The following is a 19,225-nucleotide window of genomic DNA, read 5'->3' as shown; positions in this document are numbered from 1 at the left end:
TTCATCTCCCCACTGCCTTTCTTTTTTCGTTGTTTTTTTCTTTGTTGTTTTTTTCTTTGTTTTTTTTTCTTTGTGTTTTTTTCTTTGTGTTTTTTTTTCTGGTTTTTTTCTGTGGTTTTTTTTTCTGTGTTTTTTTTTTTCTGTGTTTTTTTTTCTGTGTTTTTTTTTCTGTGGGTTTTTTTCTGTGGTTTTTTTTCTGTGTTTTCTTCTGTTTTCTTCTTTGTTTTTTCTCTCCCTCTCTCTCCCTCTCTCTCCCTCTCTCTCCCTCTCTCTCCCCCTCTTTTCCCCAATCAGTATCTTTCTCCCAGGCTCAGCTTTGGTTGCCTAATCCCAGGGGCTGATCTTGGTGTGACAATGAAATGTTAATTGCCTTAGAAGGCAGAGACGTGCAAGTCCTGACCATGTATTTCTGACACTACAGGCTGAAATCCTGCAGTTTCTCTAACACGTTCCCTCTGTCAGCCAAAGGTGTTCCCTGTAGAATTTGCAGATGGAGGAACAACTGCCCGTGGGAATGTCCTGAGACAGCCGTTTTTTCCTAGGGAATTTAGCACGTGGGGGTTTTGCAGAGCAGTGGGCTGCACTGGCTGCAGTGAGGCAGGTAGTTCCACCATGAGGGTGTTTGGTCTCTTAGTCGTGGGCAGCATGTCAGTGTCACAGACCCTTCTCTGATCTGAAATTCACTGAGAAGGCAAATCCTTGACAAATGTTGGAGATGATGCATGCTTAAGTGTATGGTTGTCTGCTGATTTGATTTCATGGTCAAATACCTAGTGTACAGAATCACAAGATTCATTGAAAATGTGCCGAAGTGGACTCTGTTTTTTGGCAGTTATCAGATTTGCCTCGCAAAGGTGCTGTTGAACTTTCTCCGTGGGGCAGCTACGCTGCTGAGGGTAGGTACCTTGAAGTAAGGCACAATGTGAATCAATCCGCGTCACAGCTAGTGTCTTAAATTACATTTTAGTGCAGTGCAAACACCGGCTGGAGTTTTGTGGGAATTCTTTAAGGAGTTTTTAGAATTTTAGAAGTTGGGTTATTGCTACCAAGTGAGGGCGTCCTGGCTTTTGAAGATTTCTTCTAGGAAACCATTATTCTTGAGAAGTGCTGACTTTTTGAGGCAATGTGTCAAGGCTCTTTCTCTCTTTATCCTGCATAAATCTGGCACTTTCTCACAGAAAACAATCCCGGCTTTTTCATTCAAGCCTTAATTATGAGAATAAATAGTTGCTTAAATGAAATTATTTCTGTTTGCTAAGCATTGTTGCTGGCGATAGAAAAAAAAAAAAAAAACACCAAAAAATCAACAACCAGAAAAATTGTCTAAAATCACAACCAAATTTCTCTATTTGTGAGAAATGCCACAGAGTATTGACTGGCTACCTGTAGGCATTTAAACTTACACTCCTGGGAGGAGTTTAGGATCCTGTTTTAAAGATCCACCTGCACAGATCACTGCCCATGTATTTGATTTGGTTCTGGTTTGTGATGTGCCTAGTAACTCCGTACTAAGGGCTGCATTTGATGGAGTGCTGAGGATGTGTCATGGTCTGTATCTAGGCGCTGCTATCAGCCCAGGCTGCCAGAGCACCTGATTGTTACTGGAGTTGAACAAAGCTGATTTTTGTTGTATTTGGGTCGTCCCCCCCCCAACTTGTTAAGTTTGTGTGGTTAATAAATAGTCACTCTTGAGAGAGTATGGTTTTGTTAGGGCTGTGTTCTTCTTGGTGCTTTCCTGGCAGGTTGTACCTCTGAATATAAAAGACAAACAAATATTCAGCCTTGCAAATTGAGGATATGAAACATCCTCAGTAGGATTCTTCTTTTCTGTCCTTTGACAAACTGATGACATTGACTCTTACTGAATGGCAGCTTAATATAGAAAGCCACTTCTTTCTTATAAATCCTCAAGTAAAAGAGTAAAAATGTTCCTAGTGAAATTAATTGAAAGTAAAAACTGTAGGGTTTTTTTTTTAACTTTTAAGACATGAAAAATGCTCTAATAGGAGAAAAAAACATGAAAGAGGGCAGACTATTATATCTTTTTGATGAATACCAGCTTGCAGGGAAGAATGGTCTGTGTTCAATGTGTAACAAATCCCTGGAGAGTGGGAAGACTGTGAAGGATCTGACTGAGTTAATATGAACTTGACAACAAAACTTTCAGAGGTGCCAAGATCATTGCTAGGTTGATCAGTATTGGGTTTGGAGAATTGTAAGGTCAGCGTAAAAACACTGTACCCTGCCCTGTGCCTGTTGCTTTTTCATTATTGGAAAGGTAAGAAATGTCAGTAGAAAGCTTACACAAAACGTCACTTTCTCAATGTTTAGAGTTTGCTTGTCTTTGGCATGACTCTGAAGTTTTACAGGGAGATAACTAAAACTGAGCACTAGTCATAGCCCCAAATGCCTCCTCTGTCATAACCCCACAGTTTTTCTGTCCTCCTTCCCTTCTTTGATGCACTAGGCTATGATTTGAGAGGCCACATCAAACGTTACAATAAACTGTTCTCACTCTGTACATAAGCTTCATGTACTCCGAGTGCCTGAGAAGTTTACAGTCAGTGAAGGGGTGCCTGTAAGCTGCCCTAGCTCCTCCGTGAGACGCGCCCCGACGGCTGTGGGGCTGGCCAGCTCTCTGGTTGTGGCTGGGATTGCCATGTACTTTCTTTTTTGATGGAGTAGCAAGACTCTGTCACTTAAGCTGGAGTTGAGGCTGGCAGAGACTAAACGTGTTTTGCTCCCAGGACTTCTGGCTGTAAGTTACTTCAGGAATATTAGACTATTGCACTTACACTTCTCAAGGTAGCACTTTGTGAAAGCCAGACCTTTCTAGTTTCAGTCTTAAAACAAAGCAATGAATTCTCCAGATCTTCATCAAACCTTCACTGGGGCTGCTCTGCCATGGCGCTGGAGAGGGCCTTGGTTGCTTTCATGCCTTCCTGCAAAATCTGTTTGCTCTCCCCTAGGACAGTATGATCACAACTCTGTTGTGAAGACCTGTGATAGATACACCTTCTGAGAGGCCTTTCCAGCTATGGGTGGTGGGGCCAGAGCCTGGAAGAAGTCTTCTCTTTCCCTTTCTTGCCTTCCTTCGCTCCCTTTGTTGAAAATGTGAAGATCTGGAGCAGAGAGCGGGAGCAGCGTGATGCCCATGTGGTGCACGGCCACAACAAAAATCTGGGTTTGTGTTCTGGAGCTGCTTGTGTTTCCTCGCTGCTCCTGGTTTAGTGGTCCCTTGTTAAGGCAGACCTGTGTGTCAGTGGGCACGCTAACGTTCCCACACAGCTCTAAGCGTGATGTCACCTCACTGACACACACACGTAGCCTCATTTCCTTGCACACCAATTCTGTGTCTGCCCTGGTATGTTTGGAAGGGGTCTGTGGTATATTGTGCATTGAAAATGCTGGAGCCAGGTGAGTTGGGAGAGCAGGGGAAGGAGATGAAGGGAAATGGCAGCTCAAGTTAAGCGCAGTGTGACTGTATAAACCTGGTCAGGTCTGTCAGTTGAGGCTGGGAGCGCCGTGGAGACCTTCCTGGCACTTCGCCTTTCCTGTGGATAGAAGTGGACCTTCTCAGTCTTTGTTTTGTGAAGATACAGTCTTCTCAGTGGCTGGTTTCTCTCAAACCACTCCTTCTCTACTCTGAAAGAAATACAATACAAACAGTTATTTATGCGTGGGAGATTTCTTGGTTTTCTTTGGTAAAGAACACTTGCAAATCTGCAGTAAAATAATTAGGCCGGGTCCTTCGTTTAGAGCCTTTGTTTTTTATTGTGCCAAGAGGAAACTGGTTCATAGCAGCTTTCAGTGACGTGTAGCTGAAACCGAAACAATTCTTTGCCTGCTGGTTCTGCCTGTAACACACACGGAAACCCTCAGCTAACGGCGTAGCTCCAAACGGCAGGTCAGAAGCTAATCTCAGGTACAAGCTTCAAAAAATCAGTGTGATTTGCTGGAGAAGATACCTCGCTCAGCAAAAACCTCTATGATCTTGGCAAGTTTAGTGCAGTATGGGATAACTTTACCAGTTGTCTTTCATATATATTGGTAGTAAATCTGGCAGCTTTTTGAACCTGATTTTAGTGAGCTAGCAAAAAGCCATGAGTCCCAGTAAGCAATTAATTTAAATTAATTCTACAGTTCTGTTTTTAAATGGGTAACATAACACTGAAATGTTTTGGAAAGATTGAGGACCCTTTCGAGAATTATTATCTTTTTAGTTAAAAACAAAGGTATGGAAGCAAGATAAATGCAATCACTCTGAGTAGAGATTGTTTCTGTATCTCCCCTAAGTAGGTTATGTTTACCGTTCCTTATTAGTTTTCAAGCTCCAGGTGACTGGATCCTGCTGTCTTTCATAATAGTTGTCTTCGGTTTGTTTTGCAGAAGATGATTAAATCAGACAGGGGTGTACATTGAGCAAACAGTAACAATATAATTTTCTTCCATGTTACAAACTAGGTCAAGGGATGAAACGTGAAGGTACCTGTAATGGAAATTTCTTTTTTAAAAAAGCTATGCAGCAAGTATAGGAAATAATAAACCAGTGCTGAAATATTGTACTTATGGGGACATTACTTTTTAATGAAAACACTGATTTATTTTCTAGAGAAACTTATCTGTGATCGGAAATTGACTCAATTTCCACTACTTGAGGCAGAGTTTAAGCTTGATCTTTAACATTTCAAGTGTCCTCATGTCCAACTGTTCAGGGTTTGACGGGAGGGTAAAGTGCTGTTTCAGTGGTAGCCCATTAAAATAAAAAGCACCAAGTTATCCCTTGCATGGTCAACATTTTTTTTTTTAAATACCTTTTTTTTATAACCTGGCACAGATGTTTCTGTCTCTGTCCTTTTAAAGTGACTTGTCAGAGACAGGCCAGATTTAAAACCAACATAACAATAGCAAACTATTTGGTAAAAGATAAAGTTTTGAAATTTAAACTCTTAAAACTAAACCAAATATGAAAAATTACTTTCTTGTGTATTTAGACTTCCAAGTAGCTTGGTAAATGGTTTTGACTGTATTTTAAGAAAAGATCATTTGATTTCCTCTTTTTATTTTCTTTTGGTTTTTTTCCCTTTCCTCCTAAAATTCCTAGCAATACTGTAGTTTCCAACTGGTGTTTGCATGCTGTTAGTGGTTTACTTGGTCTAATTAATCCATTAGTCTTAATTAGCAGGAATGCTTCAGGCTGGCGTCCTTGACTGTGCTCTGCTTTGCCTGGGAAGCCGTGCCAGGCTGCGACCCAGGCTCCCTGTGGGGAACGGTAAGCCTGAAGATGGGCTCGGAGCTGCCTGGGGGCTCTTGGGGCGTTCGGTCTGCCCGGCGGGCCTGACACCAACTCCTGCAAGAGACAGGGAGCGGGCAGTGCTCCCCAGCACCATCCTGCCTCCGGAGCTGCTCCCGGCAGCCTCCCAGCTGCTCCTGTGGGCACCACCTGCCTCCCCTCCAGGCGGGAGCCGTGGGCTGAGCTGGGTTGACCCGAGCAAAAAGCAGCAAGCTGCCTGAGATGTGGTGTCCCCACCTGAAGGACCAAAGCAGGGAAGAGGAGCAACCCGCGATGCCCCAGAGCATTCAGAATTTAGGCTTCGTTCCTATTATTTCTCAGCAGCCTTTATCTGTTATAATCTGCTTAGCCTGCTGACTCTAGCTAGCTGTTTTTGAAAGACCTGCAGGCATGGAGCAGGCAGTGTGGAAATTCCCCAGCACGTTGTTTCCTCAGTTTGGCCGGTGCTTTCACAAGTGTTCGCTCACCCTTCCAAAGTTCTCTTTGCATTTTTGATTCTTTGGGGGATTAATGCTGCTGTAGTTGACAACAGCAATTATTCCCACCCCTTTTCTCAGGATTCACCATTTGTGTACATAGAGTAAGAAGCTGAAGGAGCACCAAACTCTATAAATAACCCAAGCAAGCAGAGAGAAGTTAAACTAAGCTGCCTTTGCATTGACGGGGTATGAGTAGAGTGTGGTTGTTAATAACGTTTGTGCATCCTCACAGGCTCTAAACCCCAGCGCACACCAAATGCGTGAGGAGGACACACAGAGTGGTGTTACTTGGCGCATAAACATGCACTGCTCTTTTACAGTGTGCATCCCTTCCTGTTAGGGGAACATGTCTTTGCAAACTGAAGACATACTTAGATCAGTATTGTTTGAGGCCTGAAAGTTAGACCTGTTTTTATTGCTTCAGTTGGATTTGATTTGCAGTGGGCTGAAAGAACAGCAATAAAGGGATTGATTAGGCGTTTGTTATGCTATAGCTTTCTTAGGGCACTTCTGCTGAACTTGTGTTAAAATGCCCAGAAAACTTGGGGAGCACTAAGATGTTTTTGGTGCTACTAGCCAAGTGGGCCAACAGATTGTAAGTAATTTTTGTAGAACAAATCTGATTACTCCAATTATCACAGAGTTAGTGCTCATGCAAAACTAAGTCTATGAAAAAAATCCTAACCACCTAAGGCTGAGAAACAAAGAGGAAAAACAGGATTAAGATGAATTAGTGCAGGTCAGTTCCCTTGTTTCACTGATGCCCAAAGCAGGTACATGTGATGTATAAAAACAAATTGTCTTTTGGTGTGGCTTTGGAAGGAAACGGGGCGCGCTACTGTGCCGGGTCCACCTGCCGGGCGCTCGTTCCCCAGTGCTCACGTCTCCCCACTCCCATCCCTTCCACACACGATTGTCTAACCTGTTGGCTCATCTTCTGCCTGCGGTAATTCATGCTCTCAAAGCTGAATACAGGTTTTCTTGAGATGGAAACGCCACTGAAGTTCAGGCTACCCGTACCAGAGGGAGCTGCAGCATGAGTTCAGCAGCTGTCTGCCCGTCCTCTTTTGTTTCCCCTCTGCTCAGTCAGTACTTGTGCAATTCCAAAAGCACAGTGTGTCTTTCCGCTCCTCAGTTGTTTGGTGGATATGGGTTTATCTTGGGGGCAGGAGGGTGTTTGTCTTATAGGATGGAGGGTGCAAATCCTTAGGGACCCAGGTTGTAACGGTTCTACTGGTCTTAGAAAAAGGTTTTGTAAATTAGCCTAGAAACATCCTGATAATGGAGAACCTGACAGTGAGGCAGAGCACCGGGTTGTCATCTGGTATAGTAACTAATTATTCAGAAATCAGTCCAGTTTGTTTTGAAAAATTCTGTGTTTCTAATAAAATAAATGAGCTACTTGTGTTCTTTTGTGTAAGATCTGCACAAATAAAACTACTTCAAAGGGCCAAATACACATACCTTCACATCTCTTGTATACTTCTGTGTTCTGTCTGCAGGTGCTAGAAACATTTGCTGGACGCCTGATTAAAATAGGTGTTTTAGCAAGGCGGGACATTCCCAACCTTACAAAGTACCAGATAATTCTGGCGAGAGATCAATATAGAAAAAATCCGTCTTCACAAAATATGGTAAATGTCTTTATTTATTTCACATTATTAAAATAGTGAATACATGGTAATATTCCACAATGTACAAAGTTTCCTGATACACTTTAGGATAGATTTCCTTTGTAACATTCTATATTTAGCCCTGGAATAAAAGATGTCGGCTTGCTTTGCATTTCTTGATGCTCATCTAGTAAAGTTAAGGCGAAGATGAAGAACTTTGTTTCTAAACTGAAATTGTTTTGAGAACTTAGATTGTAATTACTGACTGCCAAGTTCACGCTTTCCCCTCAAAACTACATTACTGCCCCTATTTTTCTGTAAATTGTCATGGAGTGTTCATATTTGGCAAACTTAAAGACTATTACCTAAACCCCCCACTCCCCCCACACCCCCCAAGACTGTACCCTAAAAAAAGAACATTGGAAAGTACACTCCACAGTAGGTAAGACAACTTTCCTGACTTAAATTTATAGCCTGGGTAGACATGCCAGAAATCTCTTGTTTTGCCAGATACTGATGGTTCAAGCTGTCAGGTTTTGAGTGTTGCTGCATCGGAAAGTAATGAGCTGATTTTGGAGGGTAATGAAGGTATTTGGGAGATCGTTTTGAAGGTGGAAAAGGACTACCTTCACTGATAATTAAGAATTGTGTAACCCATTTCCTGAGGGGTTTGATAGACAGACTGCTTGCTGTGCATTCGTTTGTGCTTTGGCTCCATTTCTCAGATGTCAATCTTATGTTTTTCATAAGAACTGCAGTATGATTCCTGCTGCTTATCGACTTCCTAATTTAATGGTTTGCCTGTTTCATTTTCACAGGGAATACATCAAGGCATAGTTGAAGGAGATTTTGCACTTTGTATCAGTTTATACCATGGTTACGAGCTGCTGCTGCAAATGGGAGTACGGTCATTATTTATCTACCTGTGTGGAATTATGGATGGATCGAAAGGTGAACTGTCTTCAGAAACATCCTTTTTTTTTTTTTGGTCTCTATTCCTTCTCATTTAATTTACCTCATCTCTATGGCTAGTTTTGCAGAAAACAGCTTATATAATGAATGTGTTGCAGATGTAATTGGTAGTTTGTTCCCCTTCATCCCTACTGGAAATATGTTAGCACAATGTTAAGGATAGAGTCTATTTGGGAAAGCAAATGTGCTTATATGGCTGTAGCTCTGGGAAAAAAAAAACAAACCACAAACCAAACTCCGAGTAAGTGGCAGTGCTATCTTTGGAGGGACAGAATAACCACTGAACAATTTAAACTGAGAAATCATTTGGTCTTGTAAAGCGATTTTTCCCCCTGTAGCAAAACTCATGTATGCGTGAGTTTTAAGTGTCTTTGCCAGAAGATTACAGGTTTGGACACATCACGCCAGAATTTCTACCCCAGCTGTGCAACATCTTCCATGCTCACTAAGCACAATAGCAAGTTGTTTTCTCTCCTGGCCTCGGTTTGTTTTCCTAATTCTATCATTGACTATTGTTGAGTCTTTTGCAACTCTGCACAGTCGTCCTTAGACGTGCTGGTTGTCATCACTATCTGGAAGGCCCGGTTTGGTACTGACATCTTTTCTGAGGGGGAAAATTTCCACTTGGCAATGTCAGTGCCACAGCAAGTGTCTTCTGGACGTGGGAGGGGAAGGTTCCAGCTGTTCAGGTTACCCCATGGTTTGGCTCTCCGGTTTCTTACTTCATTTTGTTTTGCACTTAGCTGTGTACCTGTGCGGTAACTTAGAGAAGCTACTTTGCCTACAGCACTGCTTAATTAAAAGGACGCTGCTTTGTTCCATGTCTGAACCAAAAGCATACAGTGCTTGCTTCATATTACAGAATATCTATAGAATATATTTTTATAGTACGCTGTCATGGTTTTAGCAGAGATAGAGTTAATGTGCTAATATTTCTCATTAATTTTATGCTTTTGACATTTTAAAAATGTATTACTTTCACACGTGCAGATTTTTACATTGCTGATGGTGTCATGCTGCTGTTAGTCCAAGGCACCAGAGAGCATTGTGTGTATTTCCTAGTTTCTCAGATTCCTTAAATCCCTGGCTGCTATTGAATGGAATTTGAATGGAATAGACTATTTCAGTTGGAAAGGTCCTACAACGATCACCTGGTCCAACTGCCTGAAAGATGGCTGAGGGAAAATAGTTCTAATAAATAGGTCTGTACTGGTTCTGGAAAATTTGATTTCTGGTTTGAGTAGAAAAAAATTATTTTCAACATTGACAGAAAATCATTCAAAAAACCTTATTAATTCTAGCTTTTCATTTAAGTTCCCTTCTCTGTGAGTATCTGGCAGCACTTCACAGAATCACAGGATGGGTTGGGTTGGGAGGGACCTTCCAGGGTCATCTGGTCGACCCCTCCTGCCGTGGGCAGGGACATCTTTCACCGTGTTGGGTTGCTCAAAGCCTCGTCCAGCCTGGCCTGGAGCACTTCCAGGGACAGGGCATCCACAGCTTGTCTGGGCAGCTTGTGCCAGCACCTCACCGCCCTCGGTGCTTCAGGATTTTGTGGCTTTTCTACTGCTAAATGGTTGATGTAAAACTTTACAGTTTACCCACTGGACTGGGCTTTACATGTGTTTTTCATGTTTAAATTCTATAATGGAATCTTCCCTGAAAAAATATTGTTGCCAAGCAATGTTTATTACATTTTTCTAAAGCTAACATGAATCTTTTAGCTCTTGAAAGGAGCTTGCTACTTCTGAGAAAGCTTGTAATTTGGATAGTAAAAATCACATGCACTCTGGAGGTTAAATACTAAGGTATTTCAACTTTTTACAAAGGGTTAACCCGTACGAAAAATGAACTTGGTCGTAATGAGGACTTCATGAAGCTGTATCAGCAGCTTAGAGACATGTTTTCAGACACATCTCTGGCTTCAGAGAATGGGAATGTTTACAAGAGTAAAACAGGTCAGTATTTCCCTTTTAGGGACAGAATATTTACCTTCTGTTTAAATGAAACAGTACCTACCTCTACAAAGTTTGTAGATGCAGGAAGCTATTTGTTGTGATACACTCGCTTAGTCTTCTTTACTCCAGACTGTTTTCCCCACACTTACTTATCTACCCTCCCTCCCCGCCCCCGCATCTTCCCTCGGTGGTTTTAGCTACCTTCAAACAAGCTTTCGATGTTTGAAGTTTTTAATTTGATTTAAAATGAAAGGTTAAAATATTACTGTTTGGCTGTATATCTTCTACAGGGTGACTGTAACAAAAGTAACAACGCTTGCTCAAAACCTGGGTTTAACAGATGTGCTCCCGTAAGCAGTTTACTGGCTGGTTTGTTTAGGTGAATGCAGTTAGAACTAGTGTCAGGAATTTGTATGGCTGGCTCTGAGAACTATAATGGGAGGAAATGAAGTTCGCTAAACCTTCATACTTGTTGCAGGTTTACTTACATCTTTAATTGCTTTATTTCCTTTTCAGTGTTTGAGAATAAAAAGGAATTTATCTACAGCCATCCAAAATTAAGGAAATTGGAGGAAATTGTAATAGAACACTTCAAATCCTGGAAAAAGGGTTGTTCTGGTAAGTACCAACAACTCAAAATGTATCCAAACAGTTAAACCTGTGGATGGAAACAAGTAATATCTTACTGATTTATTTCCTAATTTGTTCAAGTGCTTCTTTATTTTCTTGTATGTTTGTGTATCTTCTGTGTGGAAAAGTCCTCGTTAGAAGAACTATACCATAAAATTCCTTTAAGAAAAAACATTCTATAAGCTATCATTATTAATGCGATAGAAACTGTTCTACCAGCTTAGTAAAACAGTGATAGCGAACACATTCCTAGTGCTACTATGTCTCATGATTTTCATAGTCACAGGATTTTTTCTGGAAGCCATCTCTCAGTGTGGTGCTACCGTCACCTCCTGCAAAGCTAGGCGCAGCGTGCTTGTGGAACTGAAGGCTAATAGTTCTGATATCCAGCCTGTTGCTACGAATGACGGACTCTGAGGCATGGGGTTGGAGTCCAAACCCTTCAGTTACAGTCATCTTTCTCTCATTCTTTTCTATCTTGACCGAAAGAGAGAACAAAAATATGTCATACAGTAGCATGAGATAATGAAGCAAAATATTCTGAGTCATTCAGACACCTCTGGTGTTAGGAAGCTTTAGCTTGGTGGCCCAGTTGGTGCTTTTGGAATGACGACATCAGTAGCAATAATTTTTTTTTTTTTTTGTAACTTCTTCACTATTTTCCTTGTCTGTTTGGATCTTTGTGCTCTGTGAAGGTCTGAGAATTTCTGACCGTCCCTTCCGTTTTGGTTTGTTGGGTTTTTTTTTCTGTCTTAGATGCTTGATTCTCAGAATACACTTTGCATGCCTGCTACTTCCTAGTAGCAGTCTGGGCAACTTAAAGTTTCCTTGTTTCTGTCTTTGTTAGTTTATAATATGTTCAAATGCATTTAATAAAATTATTTTCTTTTTTCTTTTTTCCCTCCCTTCCCATCCATACTTCCCTCTGTCCTCCCTGCCTCCCTCCATGCCTCTATCTTGTTTCCTGTAACATCTTTCTAAGCTATTGTTTTTGTTTTCAAATTCTGTGTTCTGTACTGGAGTTACTGAGTTTCATATTTAATACTCTTCCGTCTTCTTTTGATAGCATGGATTTTGCTGTCATATGAATCCCATCATATCTGTTTTTCCTTGCAGTGTTGGTCAGACATGTCTCTTAATATTACTAACAGGTAACAAATATACAGATGTCTTGGGTTTGGGTTTTGTGTCTGTGTGCATGAACCTCAGAAGTGGGTAGGCATGGACCATGAGTCGTTACTGTTATAAATAGAAAATTGCAGGAAGAAATACATACTTTTTTACAGCATAATTGGCAAGGCATGGTAGTGTATCTAGTTGTATCTTGAGCTAGGTATGTTAGGTTTTCTTGCTGTCCTTCCTTGCTCCTGATCCCTGTAACCACCTTTATCCTCATCACTAACAAGCAAGGCAAGGCCACGGGGAACATACTGCGGTGTGCTGAGCACGGTTCTCTAGTTAGATTTAAAGCAAGTGCAAAGAGCCGGTCCTGAAATCTTTGTGCATAACGCAAGGCTAGAAGGCACTTTTACCACTCACAGTCGGATCACAAAACTGGAGTAACTTAGGGAATGCATAAACTCCGGCTTGTGTCCCCTAAGCGTATGTGTCTCCAACCCAAACGCACTGGGCAGTTGACAGAAATAGTGAGGCACTGAGAATTTATTTTCCTTATTATTCACTGTTTCACAGTGTCTCTGATGACAACCGTTTGAGCAATAACCCAAAACCTGTATTTCTACCCTTACTCCCTGTTTCTTGTAAGTAAACTCTAAATTCACACATACACAAGTAGCTACACCCTAAATTCTGGTGCTGGGCTCTGAATAGAGTACACACCCATGTCCTGATTTCTGCCTCCTCCAGACCAGAATTTGTCATGAGTCTGTCAATAAAAACTTGAGTGCTTATTAAGATTCCAAACATTAGCGCACGTATCTTTGCTCCATCAGAAGGCTCTGAAATAAAAGCCTAAACCATTATGAGGGTGGTGGAAAATACATTCAGCATTTGTTTGGGGAACTCATGCAAGTGTGTAGTAGCTGTAGGGAAAAAAAAAACAGAAGCAAACAAAACCCTGAATATACCTCTGCTTTGTTCCAATTATGTGTTTCCGAACTACTCTGAATCTAGCTTACTGTGTTCACGCCAGTGTAATTTTTAAAACGAATAATCACTTCTGCAAAGCATTTCCTTGAAAAGCCCTGCATCTGAGGCAGAAAAAGGAGAGTATTAATCACCTAAGTCATTAGCCATATCAGGAAGATCACGAGCTCTTTTTCCTCCACTTGAAATGAAAGCTGTCCTGTGAGAGCTTGTGGGAGTAGTGCCAAGTCACCTGTGCAGACTCTGAACCATTTCTAACTAGTGATCAGCCAGGTTAAGTTGGAGCTTGCTGACCACAAAGCTGTTGCCTCTGCTTTGGGAGACGCACTTACCAGCAATTCGGGTGAGTGCAAGGTAACGTTCTGGCCAGCCCATGAGAAATGTGGGTTCAGCATAATGAGCTTCTCCCAGCTAATATTCCATACCTGGATTACTTGTCAGTTTGATTATGGGCTGCTAATGTCTTGAATATTCTAGGTCTGGTTTTGGATAAGGTCAGGGAGGTAATGGCAGCAGTATAGCATCTTGTACAGTACAGGGATAGATGCTACTGAGCATTATTGCTATTCAAGTCCTAAGAATATGCTAAAATAGATATAAAATAATGTTCAGAATAAAGTTAGTGGAGGACAATAATATGGACTCGTGTAAGTAAGATATATCCAACCTGTACTTATTCTGAAATATACAGCTTGTCAGTCAGCTCAGGATGGCAAATTACGCAGGTCACGTTATATCAGGGTTGCAATTGTCTGGTTTCTAGCTGAAAATATTGAATCGTAGTCACCATTTAATTTCTAGGCCTTCACTGGGGACTGGCATTTGTACTTGACAGATGACCTCCCAGATCGCCCACAAGTTACTGAAACAGTGTGGTAGAATATCATAGAATAACTGAGACTAGTTGGAGGGGACCTCTGGAGGTCGTCTTGTCTTGCCTCCTTGGCTGTCAGCTGCAAGAGTAAAATTTGTTTTGACCAGAGGCTGCCATCCTTATAGTCTGTCTGGGAATTCAAGGCTCATTTTAAAAAGAAATGGGGAAAATGGTTAGCTTCAGCTTCTCCTTTCTGACTTAGGCTGCCGAAAGCATTTCTGCATGTAGATACGCACACCTTAAAACTAAAATGGAATTTCTCAGAGTTGGTCAGAAAGAGATACACACGCACTGTTACACTTCATGCTTTCACTTCAAGAAACAGCTTGATACTGTGATTGCAGGTGTAGCACAAAACTGTTGTCAAGCTCCAAGTGACTGTTCTTGTGTGTTCGGGGAAACATCTTTTTACACATTCATTGAGAATTTTAATTCCTTGTCTAACTTTTCTTTTAGCGAGGTCTAAAGGTGTTTTGTGGAGAATCGTGTAAAAAAGGAGATCTTTATCCTGGAAATCTATTTGGTTTCATCTGAGGGCTGTTTTGTCTAGGTAATGCATGCAGGCGGTGCCGATTGCAGTAATCCATTATATCCTTTGAGAGATTCTCTTTTTTAACATACTACGTTTTTACTTTGTAGTGTGCAGTAACAGGCATGTTGTTTGAGTGTTTGGACTGGATAAACAGCAGCTGGCTGTTCAAGACTTGCGTGTTGCTCAGATAGCTTTTGCTTGTGCTCATGAAAGCAGATACCCGATATGTGTAACGGAAAAAAAAAAAAAGAAGCAAAAGAAGGAAAAAAAATAGTTGAGTACCCAGAAGACAAAATCCGTGATGGTATAACATAAGAAACATGGTTTTGGTCAAAGGCGCCTCACTAAGAAACCGCGTATCAATGCAACTATTTTTCCCTTTTCTTTGAAAAGCAGAAAAGTTACCTTTGCTATGGAAGTGAGAGATAAAACCGGTTGCGATGACAGATCATTCAGAAGCAAGAGATTATGGTATTAAGGAAGTTTTTGCACATTTCTGCTGTCATGAGGATCCGAAGCGGTGGAAGCAGAGACAACGTTCTGTAGTAAATCACAGAAAGCTGATGTACATCTTACTCCACTGTGCTGTATCCGAGAGTAGTGGTAGCAGTGGTTTTTATTGCTATATGCTGCCAACTGCATCTAACTCAGGGCATTTAAGTAGCAGATTTAAAAGTCACACTGTAGGCTCTTTGGAAGAAGGCATCTAAGACTTTACTTCAAGCCAATTGCCATCAGACCGGAGCTTTTCAAAGTAACGTTAGTAATGGCACCTCAGATACAAGACTTTCTCACCATAGTTGGTGTAAATTCTCCAAATTTCGAATACTGCTGTGGTTCCAAAGAGGAACTGTTCAGCAGATGTATCTCAGCATTTTCTGGGAGGTTGGTCTAAATAGGCTGACAGGCTCCTAGTTGTCAGTTTTCTCTACTGGGTTTTTTTTTATTTATTTATTTACTTAGATTTTTTTTTTTAACGTGAAATTTATTTTAAAGAAGACTTCTTTGCAAAAATCAGAATGCAGGATACTTGAACAGAGTCTTCCCAGTAAGAGAGATGTGAGCTGTGAATGTGTAGCTCGAGCGATGACCTGCCCTTAGTTGTTTTTTTTTTTTTTTTAAATTATTTTTAAATCATCCATAAAAATGCTTTCCTGGCTTTTTACAATTAAACAGATCAAGTCACGGCTGAAGGCACATCTGTGGAGGCTGTGGATACCAGAGTGATGATCTTCTCATCGTTCCGAGACAGCGTGCAAGAAATTGCAGAAATGCTTTCCCGGCTCAGCCCGGTCGTTAGAGTGATGACGTTTGTTGGCCACTCCACAGGGAAGAGCACAAAAGGCTTCACGCAGAAGGAACAGCTTGAGGTAAAGAAGAGACTTGTATTAGGAAATAGCGATAGAGAGTATTAATTGTGTAAATAACTACGTGAGTATCGATGCATATTGTATGGTGGTGACTGAACCTTAAAGCATCATTAGTCAATTCCGATGTAGTTTAATTGCTTTCAGAGTATCCCAAATTATACTCACTGGCAGAACGTGTAAGTAGAAATATTTTATAGATTTACATTATATTAACAACTGCTAACTGTTATATATTTGAAATTCTGGATAAATATTCCAGTACTTGCTATGGAGGTTTGTTTGGGTTTTTTTGTAGGTAGAAACAAAAAAGGTATGCCCTTAAACTTTGATCTAGCAAAGTTTATAAAAACCAAAAACAAACCCCAAACCTCCAAAAATATTTAACTGTAAAGTTGGGAAGATCAGTTTTAGAAGAATTCCCTGTTTGGAGTCAGAACAAGGTGTGCTTTTGTCTTTTATTTTAGACTTGGAGAGTTGACATATTGATTACATTAGCATGTGGTATTTGATCCCGAGGCAGTAGCTGACGAATTCAGAAAGGCTAAGTTTTGTAGTTATCGAATACAAATTAATTTTTTCAACTTCTGTCTGAACACAGAAGAACTGCAGAGTTGTGTATAAGGGCCTTTCTGGCTAACCTGTTAAATCTAATTTTAATCGTTTATTCAGGTGGTAAAACGCTTTCGTGAAGGTGGGTATAACACTCTGGTCTCTACCTGTGTTGGGGAAGAAGGCTTAGACATTGGAGAAGTTGATCTCATCATCTGCTTTGACGCTCAGAAAAGTCCAGTTCGCCTCGTGCAGAGGATGGGCCGAACGGGGCGCAGGCGGCAAGGCAGGATCGTTGTCATCCTCGCCGAAGGGCGGGAGGAACGGGTAAGTGTGTCCCTTTCTTCTACTGGGAAAACACAGCAACTTGTTTAGTCTGTTCCAGGAAACTATATACCATGCATTAACATCACAGCAATCCTGAGCACTCCTAGGGACCTTTTATCTGTCCCTACAGGAAAGTGAAGTCCACATTATTCTGAAAATACGTGCACTTTCTCGACACGAAGAGCTTCAAGCCTTTGTTCTTAATAACACTTTTTGTAAATGATAAACTGAGACACAGAAAATACAGGGGTTTTGCCAAGCGTACAGAACAGCGTGCGGAAGAGAGAGGGATGGAGCTCTGAGCGCGGGAGGACTGGAAGCGTCTCGCTCTGAACTGCTGACGACACTGTGCTTTCAGACAAGTACTTAGCCGTAGCACACTTGCGTGTGAGGCCTGAAGAGATCAGCTTAAGTGGAAATCTACTTTTGCTAAATTCCTGAACCTCAGCACTCAACTCAGAGTATAATTAATTGTCTCTGAGTGCAGGCTGCCCCTTGGGAAGCTAATGTACCAGTGGAAATCTAAGCCCTGAGTTGTGAGCCGGGAGAACCGATCTTCAGCCGTACCAGCACACTGCCCCGTGTCATCCCACAGCTGCGCGACTGCTAGGTCTGATCCAAGGAAGCTGGCGGGGCAGGGTCTGGGTAGGAGGAGGCAGGGCAATCCCTGTTGACGTTGCTCGTTGGTGAGATTAGTTGCAGAGTAATATGAACCTACATCTCTACAATTTCATCGTGCAGTCCCTGCTGGAATGCAAACTGGTTTTAGGGTGTACCTCACTGTTCTGCCTGAAAATAGATTTTGTTCTTTCCTGTTCTTGTTTACTAGTGAGGTTGGTTCTGGGTTGGGTCAGGTTTCCTGACAGAGAAGTCTGAGATCTGTGTCAGCTAATTGTAAACCCAAAATTTCAGAGTCTTGCCGTTATTTCATTTATTCCAGTCGATGCTGTGCCTCTGGTTTAGATTTGTAGGTAGCAGGGATTTAATTCTAAATGAGTGTCCAAAGAATCCTGCCTGAGGAAAAAAAGCTGCTTTGAAGGGATGAGAGTTAAAAATTATAAAAGTGAATGGTGTTTGTAAGTAGCTATTTTCTCGTGCTGCTTATGAAGACTGATTACTACTGAAAGCTCTGCTCTGTAATGGGATATTATAATGGTCCCTTAGACTCCTTGGAGTTTCCCTTAAGCAGTTGGATTACTGGGTTCTTCATATTTTCTCAGAGATCTGTGATGCAGAACCTCTCCCCATGTAGAATAGCAATTTTATATAATTTCTTTTCTTTTGATATCATGAAATAAATTTAATTGCTGAACAGTATCAGCTTTGTTTGTTTTTGCTTGGATTTTTTGTTTGGTTTGATTAGGTTTTTTGATTGAGTCTCCTTCCAGATCTGTTAGTGCAAGTAATGTCTCAATCACGTAACTTGCAGCCAAGTAGTTAATGGTCTCATATTAATTCATGGGAATTTGTTTTTCTTTTTTTATAAAAAATCAAACCACTTCAAGTCAATTATAAAGCTTTTGAATAAATTTTACCGGGGAAAAATTGGAAAGCGCAGGTCTGGCGGTTTGATGTTTGGCAGGAATTCCCCTTGCAGAAGTGTTTGTCGCTCTGTTCCAGCCCTCTCCTCCCCACGTGTTTCCCCGCCCGGTTCCGATGCCCCTCGTGGAAGCACGCTGCGGCTCAGCGGTGCAGCGCACGTTACCCGCCTGCACCCTGGTGATGCCGCACGTTCCCCGGCTTACGAATCTTCTACCTTCCTAGTTTGGCCGTATTCCAAGATGCACCGTGTTTTGATTTGGGTTTTCTAATGTCTTTTGACAGCTGAGCTGCGTGTGCATCAGCCTGGACGGGGGCTGTTGGCTGCAGATTTACACCGATACAAAGAGAAGGGCACGGGGCAGCTCTCAGCCTCTCAGGCTCCTGTCAGGCCGAGTTTATGCTCTCTGTGAAACAAAGCAAACATGGTCTCAGCAACGGCAAAGTAGCAATTCTGTTAAGCAATGAATTTGGTAATACAATTTCTCCCCCCCCTTCCAAGGAGACTTTTTTACCCGTTCTAGGATTAAAAGATATTTATTAGATTGCCTGAGGGATGGTGCAGTAGTGCTAGCGGTTAACTGCTTTCGGTTTTATTCAGAGAGCACCTTTTGTGTCCATCTCCTCTAATCCTGGCTTCCAAAGATCGTCCCTCTCCAAAGAGCATAGCTGCCACACTGTCACACGCAGAGCACGTAGTCTGCCTGCCTGGGCATGCTGCCTCCATCCGTGACCTGTAACGGAGGCTAGGAGAAGAGTATTAGGACCAGAAATGGTCAGAGAGAGGGACCAGTTTCTTTCCTTAGTTTCTCCATCTTTGTATTGGTTTCTCTGTTGCACAATAAAAATGGAGTGTAATTAAAAGGACTCGGAGCATGTATGGCATTAACAAACACTCTTATGCCTTTTTTTTTTTTCTCTTGACCTCCTTTCTTTGTTTCTGATGTAATCTAATTTACACCATCCCTGTATCTATTGCAGAT

At 41.6% G+C, this 19,225-nt stretch overlaps 1 protein-coding gene across 1 annotated transcript in view; it reads left to right on the top strand.

Annotated features, from left to right (window-relative positions):
• FANCM (FA complementation group M) overlaps positions 1–19,225 on the top strand; it is a 74,891-nt gene that overhangs the window by 20,334 nt on the left and 35,332 nt on the right. Inside the window, exons 5-10 of the mRNA XM_075104402.1 lie at positions 7,275–7,406; positions 8,204–8,336; positions 10,187–10,315; positions 10,832–10,933; positions 15,634–15,827; positions 16,497–16,703. Of these exons, the coding sequence (XP_074960503.1) occupies positions 7,275–7,406; positions 8,204–8,336; positions 10,187–10,315; positions 10,832–10,933; positions 15,634–15,827; positions 16,497–16,703 (897 nt within the window). The remainder of the gene's footprint in view (positions 1–7,274; positions 7,407–8,203; positions 8,337–10,186; positions 10,316–10,831; positions 10,934–15,633; positions 15,828–16,496; positions 16,704–19,225) is intronic.

This window comes from Phalacrocorax aristotelis, chromosome 9, assembly GCF_949628215.1.
Source record: "Phalacrocorax aristotelis chromosome 9, bGulAri2.1, whole genome shotgun sequence".
Lineage (NCBI taxonomy): Eukaryota > Metazoa > Chordata > Aves > Suliformes > Phalacrocoracidae > Phalacrocorax > Phalacrocorax aristotelis.
The sequence above is the reverse complement of the archived record's forward strand: the minus strand, read 5'-3'. Positions and strand labels throughout refer to the sequence as shown.